The 19,264-nt window shown below is 36.1% G+C and overlaps 1 protein-coding gene across 25 annotated transcripts in view; it reads right to left on the bottom strand.

Moving 5' to 3' along the window:
* Positions 1 to 19,264, bottom strand: part of LOC132392819 (poly(rC)-binding protein 3) — a 104,805-nt gene that overhangs the window by 18,880 nt on the left and 66,661 nt on the right. For 4 of the 25 annotated variants that reach the window (XM_059967222.1, XM_059967235.1, XM_059967236.1 and 1 more), the window contains 7 exons: positions 18,722 to 18,853; positions 17,934 to 18,074; positions 13,795 to 13,938; positions 9,984 to 10,025; positions 6,947 to 7,115; positions 4,069 to 4,121; positions 413 to 582 (listed from right to left, as the gene is read on the bottom strand). In XM_059967222.1, coding sequence (XP_059823205.1) covers positions 413 to 582; positions 4,069 to 4,121; positions 6,947 to 7,115; positions 9,984 to 10,025; positions 13,795 to 13,938; positions 17,934 to 18,074; positions 18,722 to 18,853 — 851 coding nt within the window. Of the gene's footprint in view, positions 1 to 408; positions 583 to 4,064; positions 4,122 to 6,464; positions 6,544 to 6,946; positions 7,116 to 9,983; positions 10,026 to 13,794; positions 13,939 to 17,933; positions 18,075 to 18,721; positions 18,854 to 19,264 lie in introns of those variants that run through there. The other 21 variants (XM_059967237.1, XM_059967225.1, XM_059967223.1 and 18 more) reach the window with 21 other exon arrangements.

Here is a 19,264-nt window from a genome sequence, read left to right as displayed (position 1 = left end):
GAGCTGATTATGTGGTCAATAATGAACCATTGATGATCAATTTCTTATAAGTAATTCATTTTTTTAAATTAGGCCTATAATCGCTCAGCTGCCCCCCGCTTTGAGCAACCCCCACTTCTTTATCAGCCCTTTAGAAACTCTCATTGCCCCCCCCCCCCCCCACAGGAGGAGCAATATCACCCACTTTGGGAATCATTGAAGGAAATATAATAAATCTGAGTTTAGCGAAGACCCTCAATTATGTTAGCCTTTAATTCTATACATTAATAAACAAGGTCACAATAAAATTATATAGGGAAAAAATGTTCTTAAATGGCTTTTTAAACTCTTGGCTTTACTAAGAGTAAGAAGCAAACTAGAATGATTGTCTCCGCATACCTGCACACAAAAACACTCAGCTAAATTTTCTTACCTTGCATTAATGAGGTACTGTGCAAGGCTTATATTGGCAGGGGATCCAGTAATAGTTATCTGACGTTCTGTTGAGCCTTCTGCTGCATTAGCTATTTTAATCTGCGCCCCAGACATCTGCCTTATCTCATTAATTTTGCTTCCTTGTCTGCCGATTATACACCCAATCAGCTGGAAAAGAAAATTGGGGAAAACTTATAAGTAACCAATTGATATTATGCTATTGAGGCTTTTAAAATGTGTAGATAAATAAAGCATTCCAATCAATCCAACAGCCACGCATCCACTTGGCAATGAATCCCATTCGCTCGTGTCCATTTTTTTCTTGTTAACAACTAAGCTGATGTTAACCCAATGGTAATTATTCCTGAAGTTAATTTTCCTCTAGTAACAAATATTCCCAAAACACATTAGTGTGCATGTTGACAATCAATGTTTTTGGAGAAGAAGTGATGAAGAACTAGGCTGCTTTAAGCAGACAAAGTTAGGTAATTAAATGAAGTAGGCATTTTGGCCCCAAGGTTTGTTCTGCCATTCAAGAAGATAATGAAGGTCTTTAACTTGCTCACCTTTCAACTCAAATCCATTGACTGTTTTAAAGATTTACTAATCACAGATTTTAAAGCTGACAAAAAAAAAATCAAAATACTATTTGCAAACAACTGACATCCTTTCTGGGTGGAAGTATTGAAGTTCGTTCTAAAGAGCTGATAGCTCCATAAATACTAGGTTTTTAAAAATCAAGAGCACAGCAACATTCCCGCACTTGTTAAAATTCTGTTAATTGACAATGCAGATATCATGTGATAATTAAAAAGTTCAGTAGCTTTAAATCCAAATTTAAAACAAATCCTCTTCCATTCAAATTAATTAATTCATTACATTCTGTCGTTATAAAAGTGCAATTAACAGTGATTTCTTGCTGAAATACAAATCGGGAATATACTTAACTCAAGGGTGGAATGGCTCTGTAACACTATCCACCAGCAGAGAAGAAAATCAGATAAGTATGTGGTATGAAATGAGGTGGAAGGGTAACTATGGCTTCATGAACATCCGCATTGACTGTTCCAGTTAAAATGATTCTGCTGTAAATCCTACATGTGTAATTCCATGCATAATTATGTAAAAATATCCTATATAGATTAGATGTCTATTACTGCAGTAAATACCACTGAATCTTGAGTTTCTAAACAATAATTCAAAGCAAGTAAATCTAGCGTAGTGTCCTTAAGATAACCAGTAGACAAATATGGCCTGACAATAATTGTGTGAACTGAACTACTATAATTTTGGGGTTAAACAATCTTTGGTTCTAATGGTTTCATTGTAATAGGTCATGCCTTCCCCTAGCCTGAAGAGTCAAATAATCTTAACTCCCCATTCTTAGGATTTGACAAATGAAAATTGCACTTACAATGCCATGGGTTAACTGAAATGCTTGTGATTATTCATTAAATGATGAAAAATCAGAAGCAATGGAAATAGAAAATGCTGGAAATATCTGGCAGATCAATAAACAATTACAGAGATACAGTTAAATGTTTCAGGTAGTCGACTTGATATCGGAACTGAATTAATAGCAAGAAAGACGGAATGGAGAAGAGCAAGGGACAAAAGAGCTGTAGTGGAACAGCAAAGGCTGGATCTAGAGGTGCTAAGGGAAAAATCAAACCCAACAGCGCGAATATAAGAAAAAAAAAGCCCAATTTAAATACAGGGAGAACATGCTATAAAGAGTAGATGCTAAATTTCTATTTCACCAGATTGTTTGACTGAATTGTATAATGATGGGTTTAAATGAAGTAAGTAGGCAAGTACTGATCACTTGTGCTTGTTCTGTATGAAGAAGATATGACTGACAAATGGGCCAGGGCATCACGGAAGGAGCTGTCCCTCCAACATAACAAAAGCGGGTGGGCAGGACAGATACATTTGCTGGTGACATCCACGTTAAACTGCTAGGTGTGGTGTGTTGATAGCAGGAAGATGCTTGGGAGTTTGGAGGACAGACAGACATACTTTACTGATCCCGAGGGAAATTGGGTTTCATTACAGTTGCACCAACCAAGAATAGTGTAGAAATATAGCAATATAAAACCATAAATAATTAAATAATAGTAAGTTAATCATGCCAAGTGGAAATAAGTCCAGGATCAGCCAGCCTATTGGCTCAGGGTGTCTGACACTCTGAGGGAGGAGTTGTAAAGTTTGATCGTAAAGGAGACAGGGAGTCCTATTGCAATCTTGGAAGGAAAATCAATGTTGAGGTGAAATGGAATGACAGTCAAGAGCCTGCTCAACAAAGTGGAATTCTCCATTGAGGAAAAGTCTTGCAGAGAAAGAAAATATATTTGAAACATTAGTATGGATAGTGACAATGTCAGAGCTGATGCTAGTGCAAGAGAACAACGATGGAATAGTTTTCTTACAAAAAGCAAACTGCTTTTCCCAGTGTAGCACTTGTATGACTTGCAAGGACAAGTGCCAAAAGGGATATCAAAGAGGGACAAATGGACAAGAGAATCATGGAGGAAGTGATCCCTGCAGAAAGTGAAGAGCGGGGGCTGGCAAAGATACGTTTAGTGGAAGGGCCCTGTTGAAGATGACAGAAGTTGCAGAGAATCCTTAAGGTGATGAGAAGATGGGGTGAGGGTAGCTTTAATGGTGGAGGAAGGGAATTCCTGTTCAACGGAGGAAGAGATCTCTGATATCCTGGAAATGAAAGTCTCATCCCAGAAACAGATGTGGTGAAGAGAAAGGAACTGAGGAAGGGGAATGGCATTTATCTTTTATAAACAGGAGGTAGGGTGGGAACAAGTTTAAGACTGTGTATAATCACAATTGCATAATTCTGTTCTTTCAGTGCAAAGAAATTTAAAATTGTTTACTTTATAGAGAGAAATATGATAATGACCATTTCTGGGTCAGTTTATGTAATTCTGAATTTGATTAGCATTTTCAACCATTGTTTTCTTAATTGGAACATTCTGATGAACCATTTACAACTCAAATGTACAAGTGAATGTATGCAAGTTCCTAGTCCAAGAAGGACTAGGAAGTTCTTTATAGATATTATTTAATCTATTTAGTGATACATTGTGGAACAGGCCCTTCTGTCTCAACGAGTTGCACTGTCCAGCAAACTGCATATTTAACACTAGTCACAGGACAATTTACCCTGACCAATTAACCTACTGACTAGTACGCCTTTGGACCATGAGAGGAAACCTATGCTGTTATGGGAAGAATATATAAACTTGTCACAATGGGGCTGGAATTGAACTCTGGAATACCCCAATCTGTAATAGCGTTGCACTAACCACTAGGCTTTTGGGTACAAGGTGTATCTTTTAGGTATTCCTTCTGAACCATTTCACAGATTTAGTCACCTGGCAAATGAGGTATTGTTAGCAAGGTTTATGTATGACCTGAAGAACTAAAGGTAAAATCACCAGCACAACCTTATAGACCACCCTGATAAATCAGAAGACATCTTCTGAACAGCATTTTGAAAAAGTTTTGATTAAGCATGTCAAATGAGGTTTGGAATTAACATGCTTTGAGACAGGAAGAGTGAAAGCAACAGTTCTAACATCAGCATCAAGACACACAAGGAATTTGAAACTATTGCCTTTCCCAATAGAAGCAACTTACATCATTGGGAATGGCGAGTTCATGAGTACTGGCCGGGGAATTGGCATCCAAACCTATGGAAATACAAGTAGTTATCAATACACTATAGAAGCAAGATAGTAACAATTATCTGATCCTGAAATACAGGACAGGGCTCATTCTACCCAGCCAGATTTGTTCTTTATCTCTCTCTCTCACACACACACAGTCAGACTGACCATTGACCAATTTTTTCTATGTGCAAACCAAACTTGCATTCCATGATTTTCACAGAAATATTTTTCAAAAAGCATAAGTTTAACTACATTTTCTCAGTATTAAGTGTCTCTCTCAATTGAGTATGCAGTTATTGAGTTCATTGGTTGCACTCAATCTTGTGGGTACATTGTCTTAGCACTCTTAGACTTCTTGTTATGCAGAACTGATGAAAATACATTTCCGAACACAGCTGATGAATTTTAAAAGACAGAATTTTTACGTACATAAGTTTAGTATTTTTATTGTCTAGGATGTCAATTAAAATTTTGCTCTATTTATAAGTAACTTATCATTTTAGAATGGAACTGAGTGACACTTCCACTTCCAGATTTCATGGGGCAGGCAAAGGCCAATGAAAAAACAATAGCTTGACATGGTCCTGACAGGGCACATAAAGGTTTCAATACACAAGATTGGTAATCTTTTCCTCTTTTATAAATGAGGCCTTCTTCTAATTGGAACTGCTTCACTCAGTAGAAATTTAAATGAAAATCCTTCAGTGTCTTTAAAGTATATCTGAATTTACTTGTTTGTGTTTGTCGTCAATCATGCACCAAAACAGAGTTCCAAATCCCCTCCATCTATACCCAACTTCATTAATGGAAATGGTTGAAGAAAAGGACACCCAAGAGTATCAAGAATAGTCTCAAAGTACAATTCTAACAAAGTTCATGCAATAGTTTGTTTTCTAATTTAATGCTTCTAGGGATTTATCTTGATAAATTATTTGAAGTGAGGTTTATTTCACTTGTAGTTGGACATTAACCCATGTGTTATTGCATTCAATGTTATTTCTGTGCAAAGGAGGATAAACACAAATTAGAATCAAATAAATGCAAGTTTCCAGATTCAGCACATGCATTTCCCCTTGGGACAAAGAATGAAGATGGATTCTCCCGATTGCAGTGTTCGCCTTACTATTAAAATAATTTAAAATGGACACGATTTTGCAGTGATCAGCATAGTTGCTGTTACTGATTCAGCCTTTGTGTATCTTACTACATTCTCTGGTACAACCAAGAGAAATGAGTTGAACTTATTTTTTTAAAAAATCTTACTTATCAACTAGTTTCCATTTAAAATGTCCTGAAAATAAGCAGCTTTGATGCTTGACTACTAACAGAATTTTAGCCAGAATTTCTCCTTAGCAAAATGTATTTGGAATTACCATCAGTAAATTCTGTAAAAATGTATTTTAAAACATTTTTAAATGTAGAATGTTAACTTTCTTGTAATTACATGCATTTTTAATCTTATTTAGCATCTATAAAATGTCTAAACCATTAGTTAAAAAGGTGAGACAGCCACCTCTTGGTTTATAAAAATAATGTTATATCAATCTTCACAGATTTGATAATATTGTCATAACAGGGATCCCATTGAAATATATCAACAGGCATTGCAAAAGGCTTTGCAACTTACTAGGATGTTGATGACATTTGCTGTTACTTGGCTAATGACTGCAAACCCATACCAATACTTTGAACAGTACATAAATAAGAATCTTATGATGAGAATGATCAAAGTACAAACATCAACCATATCTTGTCATGCTGATACAACACACTCTTCTTACTTTGGGATTATCCCACTGAACAAGTCTGATTCATTGTTATTTTTGTACCTGGTTTCCCCATTTGGAGCAATCAAATTTGAACAACCTTTGTGAAAATCATTGGAAAAAACTGTAGTTGTTTTAGATTATAAATCATCAACAGGTCACACACACTTCCACAATGGCCATTCATATTTTTGTTTATGGATTCAGAAATTATACCTCTTGGTGAAGCAGCAAAGCACTTTCTTCTTTTCAAATTACTCATTCAAGCAAGTATTTAAAAAATTTTTGCTATTCCAAGCAAGTTGATAAATAACAATTATTTTAATTAAAGTTTGTTTAGAGCAGTTGCTGGATTAATAACAAAATACCATGAGACCCTGATCCACATCCAAACTACACATTCACCTCCATTCAGCCAAAGGCAGGTTAAAAACAATACAAAACATTTAATTTTGCTTTACAAGTTTGTTAATCAAGCTTAGATTATATCCTGAAGCAATGAGCATATATCCATTCCATTTAAAAAAATAAATAGAGAGAGAAGAGAAAAACAGAGGTGCCAAGAAAAGGAGCTGAATAGGGCACTGTGGGTACGTACCAGGGAAACCAGGGGTGGTCTGCCCAAGGGGAGTAAAAGGGGTATGCTGCATAGCCAACTGATGAAGCTTGGTCAACTGCTGAGGGTAGGAGGGGAAATTAGAACTAACTGATTACTTTACAATAACACAAACTATTCTTAGAAATAAAAAAAATAAAAGTCAGTCAACAATAAACCATGCGGTAACATGGCAAACACTCAATTTGATGGAAAATAAGATACTTTATCTTCAAAATTACATTTTCTGTGCCTGGTGTGTTACCTGTCCTTAATGTCTCCCAGTATTAAAATAAGAACAATTGATATATCCCACTGGAAAAACTCTGTCTCAGCTGAGAACCAGCAAAAAACTAAAAGTTGCTGAGCTCCCTCCGGAAGTAGACGTTGGCAAGCCAGGCATCATCTGGTGCCCCATCTGAGACCTCCGGGTACCCATGTGATAAGAAACAGGAAAATTGGCCTGTTTTGGGACTTAAACATACCCCAAGTTCCTGAATCTTCTTTAAAGTTTTTAAATTCCATTTTTTCTTTCAAGGACTCTGGTGTCCATGCAGATTCCTTCAGCTGGGAGGATGAGTGAGCAAGCTGCGGACTTCGCCACAATGTTGATGCCAACGCCGCTTTATAGTCAGCTGACGAGAGGCACGCATCCTGTGGAGCAAGATGGCCAGTGTCAGAGTTCCAATAACACGAGGCACCCTGTCTTGCTGTTTGACCGAGAAACTGAGGGAAGCCGTAGCAATTTCAGATGGAAGCTTTCAACACTGTTGGCATCAAACAACTTTATTGTGGCAGCACGTGCATCTCAAACCCATAATGCATGTAGCAGTTTTTAACATTAAGAGCATGTTTATTTCTTCATGCAGGCAAAACAAACTGGATGGGTTCAGTTTGTTGATGAGTGTCTCACAGCCACTCTTCAACAGATAATAGAGCTCTTAGCAGAGTAACATATTGTTACCAAAGAACCAGGAGCAAAAGGAATGGATTCCACATTGAAATATTTAACTGACAATAAGCATCCAGTAATGGTCTTGTAACATCTGTCACCTTCTGAAACAACTGAACAACAACCTCAAAGTGCTTAAAAGTATTTTGGAATGTCAATTGCCTCAATGGCTTTCCCTACATTTCCCTACATTTCAATGCTGAAGACGTTTGACGAAAGTATATATGGCAGGACTTGGAGGATAAGAAGGGCTGGTTAATTATACATTCACTGCTAGAATTCCAATTAGATTGGATTAAAGGATATCTAAAGTATGGTATCAATGCAATTTATTAGAATTTCATTGAAATATCAATTTCAGCACCTTGGAATTTGCCAGATGTTTAAATTTTAGGGAAAACTAAAGACTTAGTGAAATTAAATGGTAAAAATTCTTTCTGCACTTGCAAGTAACTTTCAAGAGTGGTTGCAAAATTGAAGAGCCTGTAGATTTTTGGATGACATGTTTGCTTTCCATTGTTTAAATGAATGCTTTAATATTTTGATAGTACAGTATGAAAAAGCCAAAGATAGGAAGAATGACAGCTGATCTTATTGAAAGAAAAGATCTAGCATAGCTTGACAGGGTTGAAGCAGGGATGATGTTTCCCCAGCTGAGGGTCCAGAATGACATCTTGAGTCTCAAGAAAACATGGAAATCATCAGAATTACAATAAGAAATTTATTCACATGTAGTAAACCTTTGACATTCTTTATCTGAGAGAGCTGTGTAGATTTAGTCACTGTATATATTCATAACAGATTAATTTTTTGGATGTTAATTAAATCGAAGGTTACAAAGTTAATACAGGGAAGCAGTGCTGAGAAAGAAAATTAACTGTTAGCAAACAGCAAACGAAGCTAAATGGCCTATTCTAGCAATGTGAAAGTAATGGATTGAAAAAACTGATAGAAAATGGAAAAATTTGATGAACACAAGTAAAAAATTGCTGAAGTTGTGCACTTTACAAATCTGTATCATGTAGTGAATACTATATTCAAACTCTAAAAATTTCTGTGGTTTGAAATATTACAACAGTTCTTTACTCAGCTGGACGGACAGAAAATGAAGTTTGTCCTGCCCCACAAATGCCAAGAACTGCACAAGGGTGCAAAGCCAGCAATTCAATCCACCAAGATGTAGAAAGGTAATTCTCACTGGGATGCAAATAGATAAAACATACTCCAGTGTTTGCAATATATAACAGTGCATGTGCATCCGCAGTGTACTGGTATTCAGCAGTTCCATCAATGTGCCAATTATTGAGATTTTAAAGAAATTACATTGAATGCCTTACTAGTATATGCAGTGTAACTTCAGTGAATGCATTTTGATGGCATTCCTGATCTGGTAAAAGTCATAATTCTAAGCATCCACAATAACCTCTAATAAATCCATTTTTTTGAAAAAATACCTTGTATTTTCTTTAGTGCATTTAGACATCTTTAGTGCATTTTTAAGGGCAGAAGGCGGCTCAGAAAAAACTTCACTCGTGTTTGATAAATTGAAATTTAATTAAATTGAACATAAGAAAAATGATCAGGTTAGGACATCAGCGAGACAATGTGAGGCTATCCACTCTGGACTAAAACTAAGTAAGATTGTAAAATGCAAGAACAGTGCAAATAAATTAAGTGTTTCTGTACATGTTTAGGAAAATTTCCTAAATAAAACATAAGGTTATAAAGTTAGTATTGAGACTATAATATACAGGGGAGGGATTTTTAGCAAGTTCATACAAAGCCCTGGCCTGGTACGATATGGAGTTATTTATTCATTTCTGGGCAGCACATCATAGAAAGAGTTAGAGTTGAAGCAACTGGGCAGAGAACCAGAATATTAGTTAGATTCCAAGTATTCTACTCTATTGTAAGGAGCAACTGCAGAGTTGGACTTGCAATCCCAAGAATATGCATAGAGGGAATTTGAATATGATGAACATTTTAAAAAAGAGTTGCGAGAGTAATTTCTTTCAAAACTAAAACAAGGGGAAATCAGGACCAAAATTCTCAGGAGAGGATTTAGGGAACAGTTCTAAAGCTACATGTGACATAAAAGTGAAATCTCTGAAAAATACAAATGTCAAACTTAATGGATAATTTTAATATGGAACAATGGAATTTAACTCATCAGAAAGTAATGTGAAGCAGATACAGTTAAGAATCAAATCAGTTTAAAAAGATTACAAGTTGTGTAGCCATTGGAAAATGGTTACCCAACTGTTCATTTACTTTATTCTTAAGTGTATGGGCCATTACACATCAAGCATCAGATGACTTCACTATTAATTTGATCCAGCCATGAGGACTGAAAGAGTGAGGCACTTATTTTCCATCAAATACATTTGTAAACGTTACAATATAACAAAGTGGTCAGTTAAAAACAATTACCAGATTACAGAAACATTGGTAAATGTACAAGTGAAATCATAATAGAACATTTTATTAATATTCATTAATAATAATAAACATCATGCATTTTATTTTTCATTGGAGCTCATAATTAGGGTAAGAAAGGGGGGAAAACTCACATCTGGGTGTGGAATGGCATATTGTCCCTGAATTGTATAGGCCTGAAAAAGTGAAAGAAAAAACAACAATCCTCTTTCGAAGCTCCTCATCCAAAACTGATCCAATTAACACCACTGCAAGCACCTGACCTGCATCTAATTTCTGTACACTGGAAAACATGTTATCTCAGCAAAGGTGTCGTCTAATAATGCAAAGGAAATAATGCAGAAACCACAGGAATTTTACTAATTGCGATTTAGATTAGAATTGCAAGAGATCTGCACATACAATTAATTACCTAGCAGCTAGTATAATTTTTTAAAAAGTGGTTGTTTTAATTGCACAAAAAAGCTCTAGTGTTATTTGAAGCATTAGGCAATTAGACATTGGTATTTATTGGTTAAGTTCCAATACATTAACAGATGCATTGTACACACTTAAGCCATATTTTGCAAATATCCATTCACCCCAAAGGCATCACGTTAGATTTTAAAACCAGATTTTTTGATTCTGCAGAACAAAAACTCAGTACACACACACACAATGTGCATACTACATTTAGACACTGCCCACATCAGAGATTGCTGCTGTATTTCCCCTCACCAACCCTGCCTTCCATACCAGTACTACATACATGTAAAGTAACTAAGATTTCTGAATGCTCTGAAAGGGGTTGGTAACCTCACTTGCACAAATCAGCGGTTTTCTGCATCAGCTGCACACGTCATACTTTGAACAATTCCTTGAGAAGTTAGTTAGTTTGGGTAGCTTTAAAGCCTTGTCTACATTGGACACACTCAACTCAATGTCTCAGCTTTTAACTGCAGTGCTTGCTTTGAAACTGTACAATGCATCTCCATCAGTATCAACTTTCCCACACAAAAGTCCTTTTCCCCAACTGTTTATTTCCCTAATGTGATACCCTTGAATCAAACAATCAACAGTACCCCTTGACTGCCAACTGCAGTCATCTGACCATCAGGCCAACTCCTTTCAATCTCTGTATCTGCTCTCACCACAGAATCAAAACCTACCAGCTCTTTTGGTGTACCAAACAAAAAGCAAAGGCTGATTAAGTGTTACCTAGACAATAAAACAACTTTGGTTAGGCTTCACCTGGAGTGTTTTGTGTAATTTTGGTACTCCTTCCCAGGAAGGAGTGGAAAAATTGCAGAAGAGTTTTACCAGTTGGTCATATTTGGTTTTCACTGCAGCGTCAAAGGCTAAGGTGAGACCTGAAAATTTACAAAATTATGAGAGGCATAGATAGGGTACACAATCAGAATCTTTTTCCCTCATGGTAGAAGGGGCAGCATGGTAGCATAGTGGTTAGCACAACGCTTTACAGTTCTAGTGACCTGCTGCCTGTAAGGAGTTTGTACATTCTCCCTGTGACTGCATGGGTTTCCTCCCACTGTCCAAAGACATACTGGTTGGTAGGTTAATTGGTCGTTGTAAATTGCTCCATAATTTGGGGATTGCTGGGTGGTGCAGCCAGAAGGCCTACTCCATGCTGAATGTCAATAAACAATAAATGTCAAGTACATTCATTTAAGGCAGTGTGTGGTGGATGGGATGTTATGAAACAGATTTAGGAAGGTGTTAGATACATGAATATGCACAGATAGAGGGATATGGATCATGTGCAGGCAAATGAGATTTAGCTTAATTTGGCATTTTTTAGTGCATATATTGCACTATTTCTGTGCTGTAAAGTTCTACATTCCTGTTGGTGCTGATGAAATACCAGGCCTATAATTTTAAAAAAATATTAGGGATAGGAAATAGGTTACAGCAAAGATTTCCAACAATATAGCCGTTGGGGCTAATCATATTACAGGTATTGATCAAAGGTGCTATTTTATTGCTCAAATAAATGTGAAAATCATACTATTCAAATACCACAAGCTATTACTGCAAGTTTGCTGTAATAACATTTATGTAGCATAAGTTTTTAAGAGGCTTCTGAGAATAAATCTGGCAAATATTAATGCTCATTCATTGTTTATATAATGTATCAATTCTTAACAGCAAATAGTATGGTATTTAACATGTATTAAATGTTTAACAAACCACAGCAAGAGGTAAAAAGATAGATTTGAAACCAACAAGAGGTGGGTGAATTTTAAGAAAATTCTAAGTTTCGGAAGCTGGCAGTTGAATGTATGACCACCAATGGACTGAATAATTTTGACAATGAGTGAAAATCTCTGGAGGGTTTGTATACTTAGGTAATGATTTTGAGATCCTGTCAGGGCAGGAATGCAGATCACCAAGTACAGATACAGAACATAGAAAAGTATAGCACAATATAGGCCCTGCTGCCCAAGATGTTGTACTGACATTTTAACCTCGTCCAAGATCAATCTAACCCTTCCCTCCCACATAGCCTTCCATTTTTCTATCATCCATGTGTCAATCTCTTACATGTTTCTTACATATTATTAACTTTATTATCACCCCTGGCAGTGCTTTGCATGCACTCACCACTCTCTGTATAAGAACCTAGCTCTGATACCCCCTATGCACTTTCCTCTGATCACCTTAAAATTATGCCCCCTTGCATAAGCCATTTCTGTTCTGGGGAAGTTCCCAGCTGTCCACTCTATGCCTCTTGATACTACTCTATCAAGTCTCCTCTCATCATTCTTTGCTCTAAAGAGAAAAGTCCCAGCTCAGTTAACCTATCCTCATAAAACATGCTCCCTAATCCAGGCAGCATCCTGGCAAATCTCCTCTGCACTCTCTCTAAGGCTTCTACATCCTTATAAGGGGAACAGAAATGAACACATACTACAAGCAAATTGATCATGGGTCTTCAGAGCAATTTAAACAAACATAAATAAGATCCTGCAGTGGCATAGCCAAAGGAACTGCTACCTCTCAGCTCCAATTACGTGGATTCAATCCTGACCTCCAAGCAGAAAAATTTGAATTCCATATTAACTGTGTTCCAATAATTTCATTACACCTAGGCTAAAGAAAGGTTGCCATTCCTCCACTTTACTTTGGGCACTGTAAAATCCATGGGGTACATTAAACATTCACTCCAATCATACTTAAAACATCCCAAAGAAAGGCAGCCACAAACCAAAGGCCTAGCAGTTGGTGGCAATAATCCAAGGGGTACAAAATTCTGTAGGAAGCACTGCTGTGCTTTTCTAAAGCACACCAAAACCCAATTTCCTCCATTTGTTGCAACAGGAAGAAAAAACATCAATGCTACATGATTTGGGTGTTAAAAGTTTATAACTAGATTGATACAATTTTTGAAAGATATTTACCACCAAATTAACAATTTTACTCATAAATGTTTTAAAGTTTTAACTGACAATGCTCACTAAAAATAATTCTTTATTTATATTTTCCTGAATTACAGGTCAAAATATTGCAGTCAGCCTCAGAAAGGTTCCATTATGTTTCAGTACCTTACAAAAAATGTTTGATACTGATGGATAGCCTGAAAATCTCAAGACTGAATCATACAGTAATGTAATGACAAATCATGAAGTGGCTATACGCTTATCTTGAATTAGTTTAAAACAGTATGAAAATAATTTATACAGAAATAATTTTTAAAAATGGCCTGAAAGGTTTTGGGTTTCAACCATGATTGCAGACATCATCTTTGCTGAGACAACGTGCATATTTAGGATGATCTGGAGTTATTCAGTATCATCACACATCAATATGTATGCACTCAAGTGGGAGGATAGGAAGGCACACACACATACACACACTATCACACGCTCTCTAAGCAATATCTGACACAGCTTAGTGGACAGTAGGAAACAACATGCAAGTGAAGATGAGAAACCTGAATGCACTAACAGGCAGTGGCTGGTGCTGCAGTAAGAGGCTGAGGTTGGCTGCGGAGGCCGAGAGGGGATCTGCTCTTACCTGGCCACCTGCAAAAATGACGGGGGCAGAGGCGGGCTTTGGGCGGTAGGGAATGGTGGCACCTTTCGGTGGGGACTAGGAGGGACAGGGAAAGCATGTTAGAAACAGCATTAAAACAGGTTCAATTCTGGAAAAATAAAGCAAATTCAAATTATAAAACATTGGTAAAACATATTAGCAAGCATTTTTACAACTATCACATCATATATCAACTTAGAATAAACTTATTTAGAATGAATCAGAAAATCATACTATTTAAAAAAATTTCAGCATTGTTTCAAAGCCATAAAATTAATTGTTTATGACCCATTTTTGTTTTCACATATATGCAACAAAGTCATTTCAAAGGCTCACTTGCACACCACCACCTCTTCAATAATTTTGACTCATTACTAAAGTTTCATGTTCTATTACTAAGATAATGACAATGTTTCTTAAAAGCTGAGAACTAATTCATAAGTCATTTTGGAAACCATGTGGAGTTAAGCTAAGACCATTAAACAAGCAGGTCAAATTTGCTACACAATGGAAAGTTATTATTTCAATTATTTTTTTAAAAGTTATCTTGGAAAATGTAAAGTTTATATAGAGTGATTGGTAAAGTCAATCTGACTCTTAGTGGGCTTTCAAAGACTTCACTTTGCATTGACTTGCACATTTACAGAGGATGTCAAGATAAGCAGTCCACGAACAAGGGGAAAAGAAATTGCTCTTACAACAGTAAGGCATACAGAAGCCTTAATTAATTAATTCTGAATCAAATCTATTTTACGTTCATCATATGTTTCTTGATTTCACAAAAGGTAGAAGTAGCTGTCAATGTTTTTTTTTAAATCACTTTTTTTTATTATGTCAGAGTTCAATAGAACATCTATCTGATGCAGTACAACAAATGCATGTGCAGCTGAGGGCATGATGGTCTCTGTAAACACATCCACTAGGAATTAAATTGTGACAAGAATCTGCTTCATTTTACGTAGGAATTTTTCTTAAGATGACAGTATTCCTCTATTAGGGAAATTAAGCATCTATCTACTTTGATCCACGTGACTCAGTTACAGTGATGATTTAAGCAAAAGAGTTCTCAAACATTACTTGGTCACTATTACTTTGTATTGCTTTATCAGTTATGCTCAAGACATTATCGCGAATCAAGAACCAGGCTATTGCTTTGATAAGTCCTATTTAATTGGATATCCTTTGACAAATGGATAAATGACATCCTAGTCATTTTCACAACTGGGACAATTAACAGGTTGACAAAATAATTGAAAATTTCAAAAGAAAAACCTCAGTTGTGAAACAATATGTAATTCAAAATTCCCAAGAATTAAGTTATATGGCTAAAATACCTAAATACAGTGGATTCCGGTTCATTAGGATACATCAGGACCAGTACATTTTGGCCTAATTATGCAGCTGCCCCATTTAGCCTTAGTTTCATGGAAATAGTTAAAAAGGCATAAAAAAGACAAGCTGAGTAACAAATTAGGTATTTAAATGAAATACAGATCAAGTTAGAACACTACTAATAGTACTACAATTCTATAAGACTGTACATTAGTTCTAAATAATTATTAAGTGTATGCAGCCATGTTCTTTTGATTGATTGCAAATGAACAAAATCAATGCAGACAACTAGTGCCGATAATGGACTGCCTTCAACGTCTGCTACAACAGCATCTTACAAACCTTCATTTTCATTGTAACATTCAAGATGATTATTGATACCTTCAAATTTTTCGTAGTTCCTAACTTGAGGCAGTGAAATAGTTTTACCTTCACTCCCGGCTGTTTCTGGCATCTCTAAGCCTGAATGTTTGGAGCTGCATTAGGCAAAACAGCTCTGAATTGTCTTATTGCTTATTTCTTACCAACTATCAGTGACAAAAAAAATAACATGCAACTGACGCTATTTAGTAACTGTTTGTTCAAAGAACAGTGTAGCATCTAACAGCCACACAAGTGCATGTGACTGATGCCAGTAAGAACCTGTATGGCAAGTTTCCTGCCCCAAGCAGCATGGTGTCTCAAATAAAACTGATGGCCCAATTAACTGGAATCCACTTTAATATTTATTTTGAAGCTCTCTAGATTTTAGTCTACAAAACCTTACCTCTCCATCCGCCTTTAGTAGGTTCATTTCACATTTGTTGTTCTTTACTTCAATTACTTAGTAGAACAATGGCAGAGGTATTTCAGTAAGTTCTAACTTCTGGTTAAAAAAAAAATCCCCATCTCCAAACACTGCTCCATTTTCAGACAAGAAAGTAATTTAGTCATTATCAGCAATAAATCCTTGATTCCTGCTCTTCAAAATTAATTGATGGGTGATTACCAAATATGGCAGCAACTATTTATACAATGCAAACATAACTGATATTAGCTCCATCTACAAGTAACACATGGATTAGATGGATTTCCATTCGTTACACCTGAGCTGGAAGGTGAAGTGAACAAACCCCATCCACCAATCCTTTAATTATGATCTTAATTTACAGAAATTCCTCACTTTCCACTCTCCTTAAAATTGGGACAGGCTCGTTTAATTTAACACATGGCATGAACCAAATCTATTTTGCTTTTACAGTACCATAGCTTGTGCAGTAAATAGCAAACCCTTTACATTATCTACGTGGTAGAAAATTACTTATTTTAGCATTTCAGTTTTATATTGACTGCTAATGGCCAGAAATCTAACAATGGCTGTGCTTGCAGTTCCCAACAGAATTCACGAGAGAACACTACTATAAAATTATAAATTTTTATATTAATATTTTGTTCCTAAAATGTCTTAACAGGATCAAAGGATCACATAAGTACAGCAGATCCCTCATCTCTGAAATAAAAAGAGTAAGTACTGGAAATGTTTGAAGGTCAAGCTCCAGTTCTGGGAGACTGAACATTTTCATTGGAAAAGGTTATGAAAAATTAATGACCTTAAATGTTGTGCCAGATTTTGCTGCTGGCTACACAGTGCTTCAGCAAACAATGGTTACCTGCACTGCATCTCCATCAACATGTTCTAGACTTTGACCTCTGTGGTGACAAAGTCCTGAAGTCTTGAGAGATGAACAACTGCAAAAGCTATCCGCAGTCAAAGGGTTGAAAATGATCTGCCAGAACTCTGGTCCTTCTCCATGCCTGCTGAGAATTTCTAGCAATTTCATTTTTACATTCTTGCTAAAGCTAACTAATCATTAGATGCCAGAAATGCATCCAATGCCTGTACATTTCACAATAAATGACACTTAGTTTACAATATTACATTGCACTAATCTTTCACAAGAGCTTCAATTCAAACAAAAGAATGAGAATTATAAAAGTATAACTGACAATGCGCTCACATGAATCTATTATATTTTGTAGATTTTGAAATGCAATCAAAATGTGCCTGTCTTTTTTTTCACAGGGTAGCTATAAGCTAACAAAACTATGAATATGGAATTATGTCATTTAAATCTTTCATGCTCATCCGAAAAAACTTCTGTTGGTGGCCGTTCCACTGAAATGTTCCAGAATCTGGCCTCCGCTTGCTCATAATTGTAAATGCCACTTCCTCGTAAATCAAATAAGGATTTGCATGACAATATTAAGTAAAACCATAGTCAAAGGGATTTGGCTTCTAAAAACCAAAAATAATTTGTATAATTATTTGCACAACTTGAGAATTTTTTTCTAATGATAATGCTATTAGTGCAACAAAATTACTTATATGTTAATATTAGGGTTTTGCAGTTTTAACTTATTCAACTATTTAGATGCTATATAATAGAGGTGCTAAACTATAATGTTTTAAAAAGGAATGGTCTAGATAGCTGATACTGTATCTGTGTAAGGTGTTTCCAGTTAATCAAAGGGCATCAAAAGGTGAAACAAAGTGATGCTAACATTTCAAAACTGAATAATCATTTGTGATCTTAAATATTTGGCTCCAAAGCTTACTTATATTAGCAAATTAGTTAAACTTGATTTTATAAGATACAACCATTCTTTTTGCCAATTCCCAATGAAGTTAAATAAAAGAGTTGTCATCACTTCCTACTTAAAACTGCACTCTTGATGCTCGCCTTATACTGTACCTCCAGCATCACCACACAAATTTGCTTCACACATTGGATGATTGCATCTGGCATCCCAGAGATTGTCACAGCTCGTTCAGTAGAATTAGGCAGCATGTCCCCTGCCACCTGGACTTGAGCCCCTGTTGACTGGAAAGCAAAAAAAAAAAATCTGTGCATGTCCGATACATTTGTTAACATGGATTAAATCTACTTAGCCCCAGGTGTTGTGCTAAAGGCTGGAAAATGATCTCTACGGTAAAATAAATTAGAAATTGGTAGATCATCAATGTTTAATGAAATTTGGTGGCATTACAAAAAAGATAATGCTTCAATATGCACATGAAAACCAAGAAATACAGCAAGACAGCAGAACTAATTATAATCTTATACAGCATTTTAGTAAATTATCTCAACTTTTAAAATTGATCAACTTAATGTGACTGAATGAATAGTGAAACATCTGTTAGTTCAACATAAGGTACTTCAGTACAGTAATTCTAACTTGCTTTCATAAATTATAGTTTTGTAAATGTAGATAAAATATACAATATGCTTCATTTCCAAAGTTAGACTCTTAAGAGCCAGCAGGAAAACCTTCTTTGCTATCATCACTAATTGGTCATATCAGATGCTAGGGCAACTTAGGTGATGAGTAATGACCATTTGTTCTGAAAAATGGTGTTCCCCTCCCAGTTTTGCACACGGACAAACATAATTTTGGGAGGAGGTTTCATATCATACAACATACTGTAACAAAATAATCATCATTAAGAGTATTGAAGGGAAAAGCTGACCTCACGAATTTCTTTGATTTTGGAGCCTCCTTTTCCAATCAGAGACCCACACTGGCTAGCAGGTACGACGAGTCGCAGGGTCACAGGTGGTTTACTGGTTGCTGTGCTATTGCTCATTGAATTATCAATGTCCTGAAATTAGAAGCAAATTCTAATGAATACCAACTTCTGTCATGAACTATATATTTTTTTTGATTCTCAACATGTGATTGATACTGGCTATTGGTAGTTTGCTGCCTTCATGAACCTTAACATAGTACATTGAAAGTATTCCTGGAGGATAGTTTTCCGGAGGAATTTGATAACAATACGCTTTGTTCACAGGTTAGAATGGGGAGATCTTGCAGGAAATGGCAGCACTATGCATCATTCCAGACAATACATGTTGCACATTTAGGGGTTACTATAGCACAGAGTCATAGACAAGTACAGCACAGAAAAAGGCCCTTCTAGCCATCTAGTCCATGCTGAAACTATTTAAATACCTGCTCCAATTCAACCTGCACTGGGACCACAGCCCTCCATACCCCTACTATCGATGTA

The sequence above is a fragment of the Hypanus sabinus genome, chromosome 4 (genome assembly GCF_030144855.1).
Source record: "Hypanus sabinus isolate sHypSab1 chromosome 4, sHypSab1.hap1, whole genome shotgun sequence".
NCBI classification, from domain to species: Eukaryota; Metazoa; Chordata; class Chondrichthyes; order Myliobatiformes; family Dasyatidae; genus Hypanus; species Hypanus sabinus.
The sequence above is the reverse complement of the archived record's forward strand: the minus strand, read 5'-3'. Positions and strand labels throughout refer to the sequence as shown.